Here is a 16,819-nt window from a genome sequence, read left to right as displayed (position 1 = left end):
TGACCCTGGGCCGTTCAAGAGAGACTGTGCCTCGTGTCAGGGACCCACAGATTCTGTTTTCTTTCAATCCATCAACTGCCTAATATTGGAATATATATATAAAATATCTAAACATATTAAATATATACTATTTATTATTCCCTGAGATTATAATTCCTTTTTTCTATCGTCATTTGCCTTCATCATGTGCTCAAACTTTTTCAAGCTATTGTATTTTTATTTCTATCCTCTTTTCGATTGCGTTGGTTTTTCCCTGGAGGCGTTCCTTCAGGCCCTTTGTCCCGCTCCGGTCTGAGTCCGTTGTTCTCTGGTCCTTTTGCACAGTGGTTACTGTGGGACTTCCCTTCTCAGTCCTGGATGGTTGGGCTGTTTCCTTTCCTTTTTTTTTTTTTTTTTTTAAGTTGTAGTTACTGAGGTTAGAATAAGATTGAAATTAAATTTCATCCAGTAGAATTCACCCTTCTGAGTGAACAGTTTGGTGAGTTTTGATAAATGTGTGTTCTCACGGAGCCACCGCAATCCAGAGAGCAAGCTGGTCCATCACCCCAAATCCCCTGCTCCCTGTGCCCATCGGTCTGCTGCCTGTTCAGCCCCCGGCAGCTGGTGAGCTCGTTTCTGTCCCTGTGCTTTCTACCTTCCCCAGAATGTCCTATGAATGGAATCATAAAATATTTTTGTGTCTGGTTTCTTTCACTGAGCATAGAGCTTTTGCTGTCCGTCTGTGTTGGCGCGTGTACCAGTAGTTTTTCCTGTTTGCTTGCTGAGGAGCTTTTCATTACATGGATGTATCACAGTTTGTTTGTCCCTTCACCAGCCGAGGGGAATCTGGGTTGTTTCTACTTTGGGGAAATTGGGAATGAAGCTGCTGTAACCACACACGTACGGTTTTTTGTATGGACACATGTTTACATTGGTGAGACTGCTAGGTCATTGGGTAAGTGTGTGCTTAATGTTATAAGAACTGCCCATCTGCTTTCCTAAGTGGCCATACCATTTTGCATACCCAACAGTGAGGTGTGAGAGTCCTGAATGCTTTACTCCTTACTCAGACCCCACCCCAACCCCGAAGTGGGTGCCTCAGTGGGTTACCCATTCCCAGGGGTGTTTTTAGAACTCCTTTGACTAAGTGTGTGATTGTCCTGCTAGTTCTTCTGAAGATTGTTCCAGAGGGTAGGATGGCAAAATGGGGAGAAACATGGAGGGAAGAGGGAAAAAGGTTGCCATTAAGCAAAATGGTAATGTAGGCTGGTGCCAGCCTGGTGGTGGTCCCTGAGGTCAGATTTAGTGACCTTTCCTTGACGTGGTGCATTTTCCACGTGGGTATGTTTTAGGAATGTGATTTGGAGAAGATTGCAGTCATAATTTAGCACATGTGTGGAAGGGCCAGGTGTTGGCACCAGCTTCCTGTGACCTGATGGCCTAGATCATGTGGGGGTCTTCAGGGAGGACTTGTCCCGCTCCCCAGGTCTCCTCTTCCAGGGCCTTACCTTATTGATCCCAGACATGGTCAGTGTCAGGCCTTTCTCAGGCCACCACAAGGCATCTGACTCCCAGATCACTAAGCACAAAACTGGCAGCTGGTGGGGGTGCTGCTGGCAGTGTGGCCCAGGGAAGCTTTGCAGGGTGAACTGACACCAGAGTTGACTCTTGCCGTCGTCCAGGAATGCTTGCAGATGCGGGTACTAAGACGAGGTTGTTTTTCTATCAGTTAGGGATTTTTTTCCATATTTCTTTGTAATGAACATTCTCCTTTGACAGTCAGAATGGATGTCCAAATGAATCTCACATTGTTCGGTGTTTTTTTTATTTAAGGCAGCTGTTCAGACACCCTTTTGGTGGGGCCTGCTGATTCTGAGGTGCCTGTGGGAATGCCAAGGGAAGGTGTCCAGGAGATAGCTGAATATCCTGGTCTGGAGCTCAGAACAGACTTGGGCTGGACAGAGACATGTAGTTGAAACCATGGCAGCATATGCGACCTTCCAAGGAGGAATACAGACGTCTAAGAACGTAGAAGACGAACTTGGGCAGATGTGGGTGAGGGTAGGGACATGTGTCAGAAAAGAAAAAAGCAACTGGAAAATAAGACTGCGAATGAGGGGCCCAAGAGGTGGGAAGACAACCAGGAGAACCAGGGCTGAAGGCCAGGGCAGGGAGTCGAGAACATGGCAGGAAGCTTGCCTAGCCCGACGCTGTCGCTGGTAGAGCAAAGTGCGATTTCACTGGAGCAGAGGGAGAAGGGACGGAGAAGGAGGTGGAGAGGGAAGCGGGTCGAAATGGTAAGAATTGACAATCCTTTCAAGAAACTCACCTGCAAGGAGAAGAAAGGGAGTGAGCAGGAGCTGGAGGAGACGGGAGGTCTACAAGAGATACGTTACTATCATTGTTATTATTGTCATCACCGTTATTATTATTAATGGAAGAGGCTGACGCACATTATAATGCAGTGGGAAGAAGAAATTGGAGAGGAAGAGGGTGAAGAGACAGGGATGGGGAGGGCACAGCAAGGCCTCTGAGCAGGGGGAGGGGATGGGACCCAGAGGCAGGAGGAGTGTGTGTCCTGGCAGGAAAGGGCCACTCTTCCATTAAAGCCAGAGGAAAGGAGAGGATGCAGATGAATTTGTACATTTGGTAGCAGAAAGTCTTTTTCTCACAGCTTCTGTTTTCTCCCTGATGAACCCGGGGAACAGCCACATGACAGAGGACAGGTCCCAGAAGAAGCTGGCAAAGGACTGTACAGGCTCTTCCTCTCCTTTGACATCCAGTTGACCTCAGCAGAGAACTCAGAGCCAAGGACAGCCTGGGTGAGATCAGGGTCCCAGCACAGCCCAGGGGCAGCGGAGTGGCTCCCCAGGGACACAGGGCTACTAGGGCCTTACCAGCCTCAGCCCAGCCCTTTGTCTCCCTTCTAGAACCAGCCCTGCCTCCTCTGGCCAATTTTCACTTAATTACACCCAAATCAGTTCCATAGCGTGGACCTTTTTTAGGCATTAGTGACTGGAAGAGTTTTGTTCTATTACTTCACATTTTCCAAACCCACTTCACACAGATGGAATCTGTTGTATTCCTATAAGGCCAAACAGGAGAGGAACAGTGCCAAGGAGGTTGGGCCCAGGACTTGTTTTATTGTAGATAGAATGGTATTATTTCTTTTGATGTCTTGATAAATCTTTCTGCACTGAATTTGGGAGATTTCAACACTGAGGAATGCTCATACTCCATTCATTCAACAGATGCTGCTTGGCATCTCCCGTGAGTCAGGCCTGTGCCCCGTATGTCACCTCCTTTGTCAGGCTTTACCGCTCTTGGTCTTCGCCACAATTCTGTGGAGTTAGTTTCAGCATCCCTGTTTTCATCAGTGATGAAACTGATGCCCAGAGAGGTTAACTTACCTGGGGTCGCCCAGGAAATAAGTGACAGGGCTGGGATTCAGAGTGAGGTCTTGGCTCTAAGCCCTTTTGCTTCTTCCACTTTATCAAGGAACTTCTCAAACATAATGTTTTACTTTGTGGAGGTTTTAATTTTAAATGTTACATGTCTTCCAGTGCAAAAAGTTCCTTAGGGAATTGTCAAAATCCAAGAACTGCACAAACAGTTTTGGAATCAGTATCTTAGAAATGTTCAAATCAAATAAATTCAGGACAGATGTATTAAGTACCTGCTTTGGTTCCTGCCTGAATGGACATCAGCAAAATGAAAGATAAATAATAATAGCTTTTGTTAATAGTTCGAGACAGCAACGAGTGTGCTATGGGAGAAAGAAGAGGGTATGTGGAGTTAGAGCTGAGTGACAGCAGCGTGACCCTAGGAAGAGGGAGGGAGGGAACCTTGGTCAGGTACTTGTATCGTGCCGGGTGCTCTGTGTGAGCTTCACAGATAAATATAGTCTCATACCCATTTTAAGATGAGAGAATTGAGGTTCTGAGAAGATGAGCCTCATGCAGCCGGGGTGTGGAGGGCCAGGATCTGACCTGGGCCTGTCTCACTGTAAGGTCCACACTGCTCCCTTTCAGGATGCCCTCTGAAGTTACCCACAGTGTGGAAAGAAGACCACAGCCTCTGAATTAAATGGACACTCACATGCACACACACACACACGCACACGTGTGCACACCACACACACACATATGCGTATGTAACTTCTGCTGTTTATTAAAGAAGTCAGGAAAAAACTGAGGGAGCAACTGCCAGCCAGAAATTGGGCGACAACTACCCCTCAGTCCTTGAATATCAGTTTTCCGAATTCTTTCTTCTGCCAGATTATAACCCATGCCTTTCCAGGACTGGCTTTGGGACCCACAGGGGAGAGAGGCTCTTGTCCTCACAGTTAAACTTCAAAAGGGGAATAATATACATTTGCAAAACAATTAAAGTCTATGTTTTAAGTCGGAGCAGGGTGAGAGGAGTAAATGTAACTGAGGTAGGTCAAATGGACGTTTGAAAAGAGCCTCAAACATACATTTTCAGAACAAGGAGAATCACGGTAAACAGAGGGAAACTACGTCTCAAAGAGATTCTTGTCTCCTTTGCAAAGAAGTGGAGTCAAAGTCTTCACTCAGGATGATGAATGATACTGAGTCCTTTTCCTCTTGGTTAAAATAGATGTGAGGATTACGTGAGATAACATATGAGGTACACAGTCCAACACCTGGCATGTGGGGGATTCTTGATCTTGGTAGCATTAATTAATATCATGGTCATTCTGTTACCAGGGGTCTAAATTGTGAGGGTGAAGGACTTGGCAGGGTCAAGGATGGTGGTTTTTTCCTGTGGGTCCTGGGAGGGGGAGGATGCCCTTTATAGAAGCGAGGCAGCCAGGAAGAGGAGCTGTGTTTCATAGCTCCTGGTTGGTTCCCAAGCCTTCTCAAGTCCAGGTCATTCATCTTCTCTCCAGAGCCGCCCATTGCCTTCAGCCAGGCTTCCCACATTGCCACAAGCCAGGCTTCTGTGACGTAGAGCTGGGCCCCTGCGATGCCTTTGGAGGGCGCAGCACCTCAGGCGTAACTGCTCAGCCAACAAGTTTGGCCTTTGGCCATTCCCACTGCCCTCTCTGACTTCCTAGTAGACCCCTGATCTGCCTCTCTTCCACTGCTGGGCAGCTCACTCTCACTAAAGATCTTATAAAAGTTCCAGGTGTGTGGCAAAAACAAATGTTATTAGTAATACGAGGCCTGATATAAATTAAAAGGAGGTCTTGTAACTTAGGGGTAGAGAACTTTAGAATCGCCCCCCTTTCCTGCATTGTCTGCCAGGGCTCCCTGAGGCACGAGCTGAGAATGCCAGGCGTTTAGGTAATGAGTTATATGCGAGGTGGGAGGGGCCAACTTCAGGAAGGAATCAAGGTAATCCCAGAAGCCTCTGATTGCTGTGGGCTTGGAGCGGGACTTTCCCTGGCTCCAGGAAGGGAGGATGTCACGTGGCTGATGAAATCTGAGATCCTTCAGCCAGATTTTAATTTTAAGTTAGCCTGGGGGATGAGTCCTGTTGGTTAAAACATCATGCCCTCTCAGACAATTTGTGTTAAGAAGGGACTTCTGGTCCCAGGGGAGCCGGCAGAGTGGCAGTGGTAGGATAAAGCGTGTTTTGGCACAGCAGCCCTGGGAAATGTGGCTGGGGTTGTGGAGAAATGTATTCCACTTCTTACCTCTGGGGGGCCTCAGGATGCACCTCCACCCACAGACCCAGCCCTCCTCTCCAGAGGAGGAGAGCCCCCTCCCACCTTGGTGAAGACGTGGATGACCAGGGCTTCAGCCCTTCCCCACCTCTGTGTTCACATTCCAATTAGATGCCCCTGGTGTGTTTGCATCCCAATTAGAATCACTGTTGAAACTGACTCTGTGCTTCCTAGGAACTAGCCAGCTGTGGATGGAGTAAGAAGGAGAAACATAGTCTCGCTCCCAACGTTGTGGCCTTTACCCGGAGGTTTAACCAGGTAAGCAACGCCCCTTGCATGTGCCTGTCCAGACAGCAATCTGTTGGCCTTTGTAGGCTGGGAGCCCTAGGCACCTTGCCCCAGGTCCAAACCCTTCTTCCTGAACACCCACCTTTATGGATTCTTGTGCCATCACAGTCCTTTTTCACAAAGCAGGTGTAACTGAACACATCTTTTCTGTGTTGAAATCATTTTAGTGGCTTCCAATTCCACTTAAGCTAAAGTTCGAGCACCTTAACGTGCCCTGCAGTGTCCTGCACGGTGGATCTGGCTTCCGTCTACCGCCCCCTTACGCCGGGCCCCCCCCCATCTTTTGTCCCTCCCTGTACTCTGTGGGCTTCAGCCATCTGGGCCGTCCTTCTCTTTCCTGATGTACCATATCTCTGTCCCGTCAGGCTCCCATATGTGCTGTCCTCTTGGCTCAGAATTCTTTCTCCCTGTTCGGCTCCTAGTCAGATCTCAGCCTGAATGTCACTTCCTTGGGGAGCCTTCCTTGAATCCCCAGCCTGTGTAAGGTCTCCCCATCATATGTTCCCTCACTGCACCCTGTACTTCTGTATGTGATCCTTTACTCGTCTGTCCTCATTTTGTGTAACCCTGTAGTCTCTATCTTCCTTGCCAGTCTGTGGGCTCCCTGAGGGCAGGACCATGTCTATCTTGTTTATCCCTGCGTCCCCTACCACCTTGTGCAATGTCAGGCATATAGTAAACCCTCAGTAAGTATACGTGGAGTGAATGAATGAGATGCTCAGGAAACACTTCGTGCACTGAATTTCTTTGAATTCCTGATGGCCTGGTCAGTGACCCTGTACATACTTCTACAAACTGACTTGGTCCAATGAGAACCTTTGCTCCAGGTATGAAGATCTGCATCCCCACTTGTTGGAATGATGATGGGAACTTGGACCAACTTAGGGGGTCTCAGCCAGACCTGCCAGAACACGATCGTCAGTAGAAGGCACCCTGCAAGACCCTCTTTGGATAGATCAAACCTCCAAATAGTGCTGTTGACAGTTTCTCTTCTTTCTTCTTGTTTTTCTGGTTCCAAATGAGGACAGTGGCCTAGAGGTTGCCTAGTGTGCGTGACTGGACATCTAGGTCACGGCCTGGGTTCCCTTTGGGCCCTCCCTCACGCTGGGCCTTCCTTCTCAGAAATGCCAGGTCTTGTGTATCACCATTGCTCAGCCCTCTCCAGGCTTCCTCAACCTCAGCTGCCACCAAAGTACAGCAGGGGCCTCAGCGAGTAGTCTGTGGATCAAGGCTGGAGTTAGCATTGGTGTTGTTTTATGAGATAAAATAGGAACTAAGAGAAGCCTGGATGTATCTGCGGTAGGGACTGTACCATTTGTTTTGCAAAGAGAAGTTCCGAAGCCTTTTGTTTCTTTTTTTTCTTTCTTTTCAAAATCTTTTCCTTTTCAACTGAGCTTAGTCTTTTAAAAAAAACCAGATGTGCACACACTATCAGGGGATTCATAGTTTCCTTAGCAAAACTATTTGAGTGGGAGCCAGCTCAGTCCCACCTCTGACTGGCCACAGAGCTCCCGGAGGAGGGCCGCTGGGGGCTCTGATGTAATCTGCTTTGCACGCGGAGGCCAGGTCAGCTTGGCAAAGGGCATTGCAGCTTGTTCTGCAAACAATTGCATTGTGTCCAGCTCACACCAAGTGGGTGAAGCGAGCCAGAAGTAAAGTTGTATTTTCCCAAACAGAATGCTCTGAGAAATGGTCTTCCTGCTGGCCTGTGAACCACTCAGAGCTGGCAGCTCCTGGACACAGCCCTGGTAGCTCTGGTTTGAAAACTGGCCAACAGCCAGGCCTGGTCAGCCACCAGGGCCGCTTTTCCTGAGATGAATTGATTGGCATCCTTCCTGGTGGACTTACATATGTGAGAACAAGGCTCCTCGTCAGAATCCAGATAAGGAAAGCAGGTCACTTACCTTTCTTAGTCTCACTTTCCTTATTTGTAAATGTGCGTAATAGTAGTACTCACCTTGCACAGTTGTTATGAAAATTAAATGAAATGATATGTGGAGAGCTCTTAGCGCAGTGTCTGGCATGTAGTCGGCATCCAAACGTTTTGGAGAAATAAGGGGGGGATGTGAAGATCAGCTGTTTGGAAGGAGGTTGCTGGGGCATTTGAGGCTCCTTGTGGCCAAACCAGAAACCCAGTGGCCAGTATCTTGGTCAGCCCCTGGGGGCTTGCCTGCTTCCCCCGAGATGGAGGAGCTCGGCGAGTTCACTCAGGGTCTGTATGGCAGGCCTGTGTCTTGAACAAGGAGTTCACCACGCACTGCAGAAGTTCTCGACCTTTTTTGGATCACGGGTTCTTTTGAAACTCTGACAGTATCACACATGAATTTGCCCCCAGATAAATGCACAGATATATAAATTTGCGTTTAATTTTAGTAGATTGGCTGCCCACCCCCTCCCTTTAGGGATCTGTTGACAACAGGCTGAGAAGCTGTGGTCGCAGGCAGTCAAACAGCCCTAAAGTCTGGGTCTTAGCGCTACAACTTATTGGCTGTATGATCGTATGTTGGCTTTCAACCTCTCACCTTCCTCGTTTGTAAAACAGGAAGAGTCTTTTCAAGTGGTTTTCGAAGATTAAACGAGAATCGTGGCTGTAAAGGTTTAGGTCAGCATTTGGCATGTAGTAAACAGTAACATTAGCTTTACAGGAAGGTGCAGCGGAGTGGGAGCTGCGAGCTGGAAGGAAGTTTTGGCTTGGGCCTACTTGCTCCTAGTAGGGTTGGGATTGTGTCCTGAAGATGCTGAAGAATTCAGAAAAGTTGGAAGAGGGAATTGGGAGAACTTGGTTCTAGTCCAGACTCTGCAAGCCCCTTCCTCTCTCGGGGTCTCAGGACCCTTATATATTAACGGATAGTGGACAGGGCCAAGGTCCCCGACGTTTTGCCCTGGAGGACTGCTTTTCGTTTTCTCATGGACTCATTTGTATATAGTTCCTAATGACTGAAACCCTGCCTCAAACGCACCTTAATGGCTTATGTAACAAAGCCAGGGAGAACTTGGACTTCGCATATCGCCAGGGGCTTGGGGCATCACCAGCTGACCTCAGCGCTGCTCTCTGCACCTCTAGGTCCTGCTTTCCTCCCAGCTGGCTCCCTCTCGGGCAGCCGACTCATCTGGGGCTGCAAGATGGCTGCCAACAGCTCCTGGCTCACAGCTCATTCTGAGGGCAACCCCAGCAGAAAAGTCCTGCCTCTTCTTCAGTAGCTCTATCTGATGTCTTAGAATTAAGACTCAAGGGCTCCCATTGCCCTGACTTGTATCCCATCCTGATCTCATCACTCTGGCCAGGAAGACGTGAGGCTCTGGTTGGCCGGTCTCAGAAACAGGCCTTCCCGTGGAGGTAGGGGCAGGGGCTGAGAATGGAGCAGTGCTGGTTCCTCAGGGAAAGTCGGGGTGCTCTGACAGGAAGACACTGGGAATGATGGCCGGAAAGGAAAACACAGGTATCACCGTGGACTCTCTTCTCTCTTCCTTCCTGCTCTGAGCTTTCTCCCCATCAGTCTGCTGAGACCCCGTCACTCTCAGTTCTACCTTCTGAACTCCCGTGCCTCGTTCCTCCTCCTTCTTGGCTTTAATCAAGACTACTCAAAAGACGTTTATTGAGCACTTAGGCTCATCTTACTGAGACAGATACTGTGCTAAGCATCTTACCTGCATTATCTAATGCAGTTTTCACAAAGCCCACTGAGGTGGATGTTTTAAAGCTGTTTGGTGGATGAGGAAGCCGAGGCTCTGGAGAGTGAAGCAGCCTCCTCAAAGTCACATAGCTGGTGAGTTTCCTTTCTGAGGGGCTCCTCCTTTCTTCTGACAACTGCTCCTGTAGGACCCCCTGTTCTTCTAGGCCTCATTTATCACAGGGCTGCGAGACAACGTTAGCCTTCTCTTCCCTTCCAATGCTACCTCCAAACTATTCTTTACCCATTGTTTAAACTCACTATACAGTGGAGGCTCATTACTTCTGGTTATATTCATTCATTTATTCAGTGGACATTTACTGAATGTGTACTAGGCTCTGTGCTAGGTTCAGGGTCAACAGTAAACTCGATATAGCCCTTGCTGCTGTTAGCTCGAAGTCTGATGTGGGAGACAGACAGTCTGGAGGAATCAGCACTAGGATGGGGAAACCAGAGGAGAGGCATGGGCAGTAGGAAGGGAGGCCAGGAGACTGGATCGGAGTCTGTTCCATTAATCAGGTGAGGGGTAAGGCATGTGCAATGGCTGGGCTCAAGAGAGTATTAGGAGACTGAATGACAGCACTTGGTGACTGGCTGGATTTGGAGGGAGGTGACAGGGAAGAGCAAAGGAGGGGCCTCTGGTACTTGGCAGCACCCTTCTTTGGGCTTGAATACAGAAGGAGGAGCAGTTGTGAGAGTAGGAGGTGAGTCACGTGTGGACATGGGGGCTGAACCATGCAGCAGGTAATCGGATCTTGGAGTCTGGAAGTCGGGGTGGGGGGGGGGGTCCACCCTGGAGATGCAGATATTGGAGTCATCTGTGTTTGATGCCGCAGGAGTAGATGAGATCATCCAGGGAGAAACAGGCTCAGGTGAGAACCTGAGGATTTAAGGGCGGGGCAGAGGTAAGGGGGCTGAGAGAGAGCAGCCTGGGGGCAAGAAGAACACCCAGAAAGGGTGTTGTCTTGAATCAGTGTTTCAAGGATGAGGGAAAGTTATAGAACAGGTCAACTAAGATAGGACTAGAAAGGAGGCCTTTGCATTTAGCAGCGTGGGCGTGCTGGTGAGCTCAGCAAGAGCAGTGTTGTGCGGATGTAAAATGGAAGCTGGCTTGTAGCGGCCTTGAGTGGTAGGAGATGTGAGGAAATGGAGAAAGTGGGTGTAGGTGATGCTTAGAATAGTGGTTCCAAGGAGACAGATGAAAAGAAGGGAGTGGCTGGAGGGAGTGAAGATGTCAGGGAGGTGGTTTTATGTTCCTTTTTTCTTTTCAGTGGGCAGAGCCTTGATAATGTTCATATTTTGAATAGAAGGAGCCAGTAGACCAGGAAAATGAGGTGAGAGAGGGAATACTTAAGGGAGTGAAGTCCCAGAGAAGGTGGGAGAGGCCAAGACCTGGGGGCCTCTTCCTTGTAAGAGGCGAGTGGGCAGAAAGGAAAGATGCAGATGCAGGCCCACTTGTAGGTGTGGTGCAGGCAGGTTCATGGTTTCTCTTTCCTCCGTGAAATAGGAGGTGAAAGGGGAAGCAATGGGGTGGAAAGATTGAGAGCTTTGGAGAAAGCTTGCAAAACCCACTCCAGGGGAAAGGAGAGAGCTGACTATGGGAATATAGAAAGACTCTTGGGCAGAGACCATGGCCCAGATGAAATGCAGATTGTGACTTTTAAAGTAGCGCCAGTGCATGAGGGTAGACGGTTTTCTCCAGTTGCACTTTGCAGGCTAGGAGTAGGAGCTAGGAGGGCGAATGGTTGGATCCATCCACAGCTGGGGGTTAGCAAAGCAGATTGTTTGCAAGGACCAGGGGACGAAGGAACTTAGAGTACTGGCAAAGGAGGGGCTGAGATAACAGATGCTAGGCGGTCAGTCTGCTCAAGAGGACAAGGATGCCGAGGAAAAGGGCTGCAAGGGACTCTAGGGTGTGGTGCGAGGGAAGGATGGGCACAGTGGGGGCTCAAGGAGAAGGTAAGGACCAGGAGGCTTAAAAGTTGTGGCCCAAGACTGGAATTGAGGGTTTCTGATGTACAGCAGTCCTGGGTGATTATGAGAAGGAGGTGACTGAAGTAGTAGGTGCCTAATAGTTGCTGAAGTTGAGGGGACCTTGAGGCCACGGTCATTCACAGTGATGTTGAAGTTGTCCAAGGAAGAAGGCAGGTTTTGGTATGGAGAGCACGACAGTGACCCAGATCCTGATCTTTTTACCATCTCTATAGTTTTTACCTTTTCCAGAATGTCAAGGGAAAAAGGGAATCATACATTTATGGCCTTCTTTCACTTAGCAATACATATTTAAGATTCATCCATGTCTTGATGACTTTTTTTTTAAGTTATTTATTTTTGCTGTTGTTGAGGAAGATTGGCTCTGAGCTAACATCTGTTGCCAATCTTCCTCTTTTTGCTTGAGGAAAATTGTAACTGAGCTAATATCTGTGCCAGTATCCCTTTGTTTTGTATGTGGGTTGCCACCACAGCATGGCCACCAACCAGTGGTGTAGGTCCACGCCTGGGAACCAAACCCAGGCCTCCGAAGCAGAGCCTGCTGAACTTAACCACTGGGCAACAGGGCCAGCCTGAGGCTTTTTTTTTTTTTTTTTTTTTGGATGAATACTGTTCCATTGTATGGATTTACTAGTTTGTCTATGCATTCACCTATTGAAGGACATGTTATTTACTTTGAATTTTTTACAATTATGAATAAAGCTGCTAGAAACATCTGTGTATTGTTTGTTTGTTTGTGAACATAAGATTTCAGATAAGCTGAGTAAATACCTAGCAGTGCATTGCTGGATTGCGTCTGTACCATTTTGCATTCCTACCAACAAAGAAGGAAAGTTTGTGTTGCTTCAGATCCTTGCCAGCAATTGATATTTTCAGATTTGTTTAATTTTAACCATTCTGATAGGTGTGTGGTAATCTCACTCTGCTATGCTTTATCCAACGCTCCTGGACAGTTATGTGGTCCTGGGTGCCTCACATGAAGGTGGCGGTGGGGGAGGGGGGCGGGCTGTCACACAGGAGTGGCATGTCAGTATCACGGTGGCCAGAGAGCAAGGGAAAAGAAAGCATGTTACACAAGGATCAGGTAAAGGATCTCTGAATGAGAGGACTCAGAGAGGAAGCAATCAAGGTTTTCAAGTAATTAAGGGGTTCTTATGGGGAAGTCGATTAAAATAACCTGTGGGGCCTAATCATTAAGTACAGGGACCAGGAACAGAAGTGGGGAGGCAGTTGCTTTCTCCTAATACAGAATAGTTCCCTACCCAGAGAGGCTGAGGCAGAGAACAAACAGGGCTTTCTCACAGCGACTGTAGAACAGCATCTGGTGGTGCGGTCGGGGAGAGGGTAGGGCTGTTAAGTTCCCTTCTAACTCCAGGTTTCTAAGAAAATTGTGAATGGGCTTATGAGAAATTTGTGGCAAAATAGACCTCCTAAGAAAAGATAGTATTCTTAAACCTGGATTTTTCTTTGCTTTATGCTTTGATTGTTTTTATTTGTGGTTGATTAAATAAAGGCCTTTGTGTTCATACCTATTCTGCTCTGTTAATCTGTAATACTGTTGTGAAATTTCCCGGGGGATATCTTAGTCTCCAGGGGCTAAACTCCAGGGCTCGCTATACCACCAAAACAGTAATAGTGAAAATAGCAGCCTGTGTTTTAGAAGCTTATTAGCACCATGACCAACTGGCACTTATTCCAGGTATGCATGACTGGTTCAATAGTTGAAAATCAATTACTGTATCAATTGATTTGGAAAAGCATTTAACAAAATTCAGCACCTATTCATCATAAAAAGAAAATCTCAGCAAATTAGGAATAGAGGGGAACTTCTTCAACTTGATAAAGGACATCTACAGAAATCCTGCAGCCAACATCATTCTTAACGGTGAGACACTAGGTGCTTTCCACCTGTGCCTGGGACCAAGGCAGGGCTGAGCTCTCTCACCACTTCCATTTATCATCGTACTGGAATTCCTGGCTAGGGCAATAGAACAAGAAAAAAAAAAAAAGATATACAGACTGAAAAGGAAGAAATAGAACTGTCTTTATTCACAGATGACATGATTGTCTATGTAGAAAATATCAAAGAAATCTATTAGAAAAACCTCCTAGTATTAATAAGTGACTATAGTAAGGTTGCCAGACACAAGATCAATGTACAAAAGCTTTCCTGCATACTAGCAATGAAGAATTGGAATTTGAAAAAAAAGTCATTTACAATAGCACACACACACAAAAGTGGTACTTACGTATAAATCTAACAAAGTGTGTACAGGTTTTATGTGTGGCAGACTACAAAACAGTCATGAAAGAAATCAGTGTAGATCAAAAGAAATAGATATTCCATTTTATGGATTAGAAGACTCATTATTAGGATGTCAGTTCTTCCTGACTTGATCTGTAGATTCAGTTCAATCCCAGTCAAAATCCCAGGAAACTGTTTTATAAATATCAACAAACTGATTCTAAAGTTTATATGGAGAAGCTAAAGACCTAGAGTAGCCACACAATCCTGAGAAAGAGCAAAGTCGGAGGACTCGCTCCACCTGATTTCAAGACTGACTGTAAAGCTACAATAATCAAGACAGCTTGGTATTGAAAAAAAGATAGATACCTAGGACAGTGGAGCAGAATAGGAGCCCAGAAATAGACCCACGCAAGTATAGTCAACTGATCTTGGACAAATGCATTGAGGGCATTCAGTGGAGAAAGGGTAATTTCTTCAACAAATGGTGCGGGAACAACCGGAACATTTTTTTACACGTATAAAAAAATGAAGCTAGACATGGACTTTAGACCTTTCCTAAAAATTAACTCAGAATGGATCATAGATCTAAATGTAAAAGACAAAACTATAAAAATTTTAGGAGAATCATAGAAGAAAATCTACATGCCCTTTGGTGATGATTATTGGATAACACCAAAAGCACACTCCATGAAAGAAAAAACTGATAAGTTGGACTTTATTAAAATTAAAAATTTCCATGCCTCAAAAGAGTTGCAGAAGTACAAAAGACATTCTCTTAACAAAGAGAATTAAAAGACAAAGCACAGACTAAGAAAAATATTTGCAAAACACGTATCTGATAAATGACTTGTATCGAAAATATACTCTTAAAACTCAACAATAAGAAAATGACTTAATTTAAAAAATGGGGAAAATATCTGAACAGACACCAAAGAATATATACAAATGGCAAATAAACATATAAAAGATGCTCAACATTGTTTGTTGTTGGAAATGCGAAAACATTACACACCTATTAGAATTTATAAAATACGAAGAAAACTTTGTAAAACAATATCAATTGCTGGCAAGTATCGAGAGCAACAGAAACTCTCATTCATTGCTGGTGGGAATGCAAAATGGTACAATCCAGCAATTGGCACTCCTAGATATTTATCAGCTTATTTGAAATCTTATGCCTGCACATGCACACACAAACAGCACACAAATGTTTATAGCAGCTTTATTCATAATTGTCAAATACTGAAAGTAAGATATGCTTCAATTGGTGAGTGCATAGACAAACTGGTAATCCATACAATGGAGTAATATTCATCCAAAGGGAAGAAGCCGTCAAGCCATATAGAGACGTGGATGAATCTTAAATGCATATTGCTAAGTGAAAGAAGCCAGTCTGAAAAGGCGACATATGTATGATTACTACCCTTCCCTCCCTTTTTTTGACATTCTGGAAAATGTCAAAAAAAAATTCTGGAAGGTAAAACTATAGAGATGATAAACAGATCAGTGATTGCCAGAGGTTTGAGAAGAGGAGAGGGTTTAGTGAACACAAGGGATTTTTTAGGGTGGTGGAGTTATTCTGTATGATATGTAATGTTGGATACATGACACTATATATTTGTGAAAACCCATAGAACTTTACAGCACCAAGAGTATACCACCCCAGTATATACAAATTAAAAAAAATTCTTTGTGGAGATTAAGGGGTCCTGGAATGGAATGCAGAATATAACAGAAGAATCTACCTGTATTATAAATGTGCAAAACAACCTCACTGAGGAGGGTGAGGGAGAAAGGTGTTGACCTAAGTAACTTCGGAAATGAATGGAGCCTGTAGGACTGAGGACGAAAGGAACTGTGTGTAAGCACTGTACTCTGTTTGATAAAGTGGTTTCCCAAGGGCGATGGGTCACAATTCTGGGGCCACTATATATGAATACTGGAATTGAACAATGAAGGAAATGGATGGCAGATGGCGGGAGGCAAGTTTCTCACTGTTGGAGTGGGAAGTTACAGACAAGCAAAGGGAGAGGGTTAGAATGATCCATATGATGATGGATTGGAGTTGGAGACATCAGTAGGAACTCATGTTTAGTTTAATATAGATATAGATGGTACGTGCAGAAATATTTATAGATATAGATATATGTGGATTAGTACACACTCACACACACTTCCTTGCTCTGCCAGCTGAGATAACCTAGAAACAATGATACCCCAGTACCAACAAGCCTACCTTGCCCCCACATCTTGGTTTCTAATACCATTATCTAATAAAAAGGAACCAAGGCTCCTTGGAGAAATATCTGGTTCAGGACTGGGGCAAGAAATGGATAAGATGAGCCTGTAGCATTTTGTAGTGCCAGAAAGTAAGGAGAAGCTCAAACCAACCAACCAACCAAAACAGTGCTGTGGTATGTCAGAGGGATGCAGGAGCCAACTGAAAGAGCTCTCAGTGGCCAAAGCTGGAAGAATTCAAGCAACAAAATAAATAATGTAGTATTGGATTGTAACCCAAAGTATAAAATAAATATCCATGAGTTCATTCTGCTAAAAATAAATGATTGAATAAATAAATGGGGAAGGATAGACAAACCTCCCATGCAGAAAAATTCTGAATAACTTATGTAGATACTTTGGCATCAAGCAGGTGGAGCGCATCTGCCCACTTCTTCCGTAGTGACCTCCTTCCAAAGTTGGAGGTGATAGTGTTATTTATGTAACCAGTTCCCTATTGACGGGCATTTTTTTTTTCTATTTTATTTTGTAAACAGTGCTTCAGTGAACCCTTGGATGTATGTCCCTCTAAATTTCTGTATTTTCATAAGATAAATATTCTAGGGGGGATATAACTTTAACATCTGGAAAGATATAATCAGGTTGTTCTTCAAAATGGTCTTATGAATTTATACTCCCTAAAACAGTGTATAGGAGTACCAATTTCTCCAC

At 45.7% G+C, this 16,819-nt stretch overlaps 1 protein-coding gene across 29 annotated transcripts in view; it reads left to right on the top strand.

The window, feature by feature from the left end:
* The window catches only part of RALGPS1 (Ral GEF with PH domain and SH3 binding motif 1), a 308,501-nt gene that overhangs the window by 124,592 nt on the left and 167,090 nt on the right, over window positions 1-16,819 (top strand). For all 29 annotated transcript variants that reach the window (XR_011506216.1, XM_070518724.1, XM_070518730.1 and 26 more), the window contains one exon: window positions 5,846-5,929. Coding sequence is in view for 28 of the 29 variants with exons in the window: in XM_070518724.1 (XP_070374825.1) it covers window positions 5,846-5,929 (84 nt within the window). In the remaining variant the exon portion in view is untranslated. The remainder of the gene's footprint in view (window positions 1-5,845; window positions 5,930-16,819) is intronic.

The sequence above is a fragment of the Equus asinus genome, chromosome 10, assembly GCF_041296235.1.
Source record: "Equus asinus isolate D_3611 breed Donkey chromosome 10, EquAss-T2T_v2, whole genome shotgun sequence".
NCBI lineage: Eukaryota > Metazoa > Chordata > Mammalia > Perissodactyla > Equidae > Equus > Equus asinus.
Note: the sequence above shows the minus strand (reverse complement) of the source record. Positions and strands in the feature narration are given on the sequence as shown.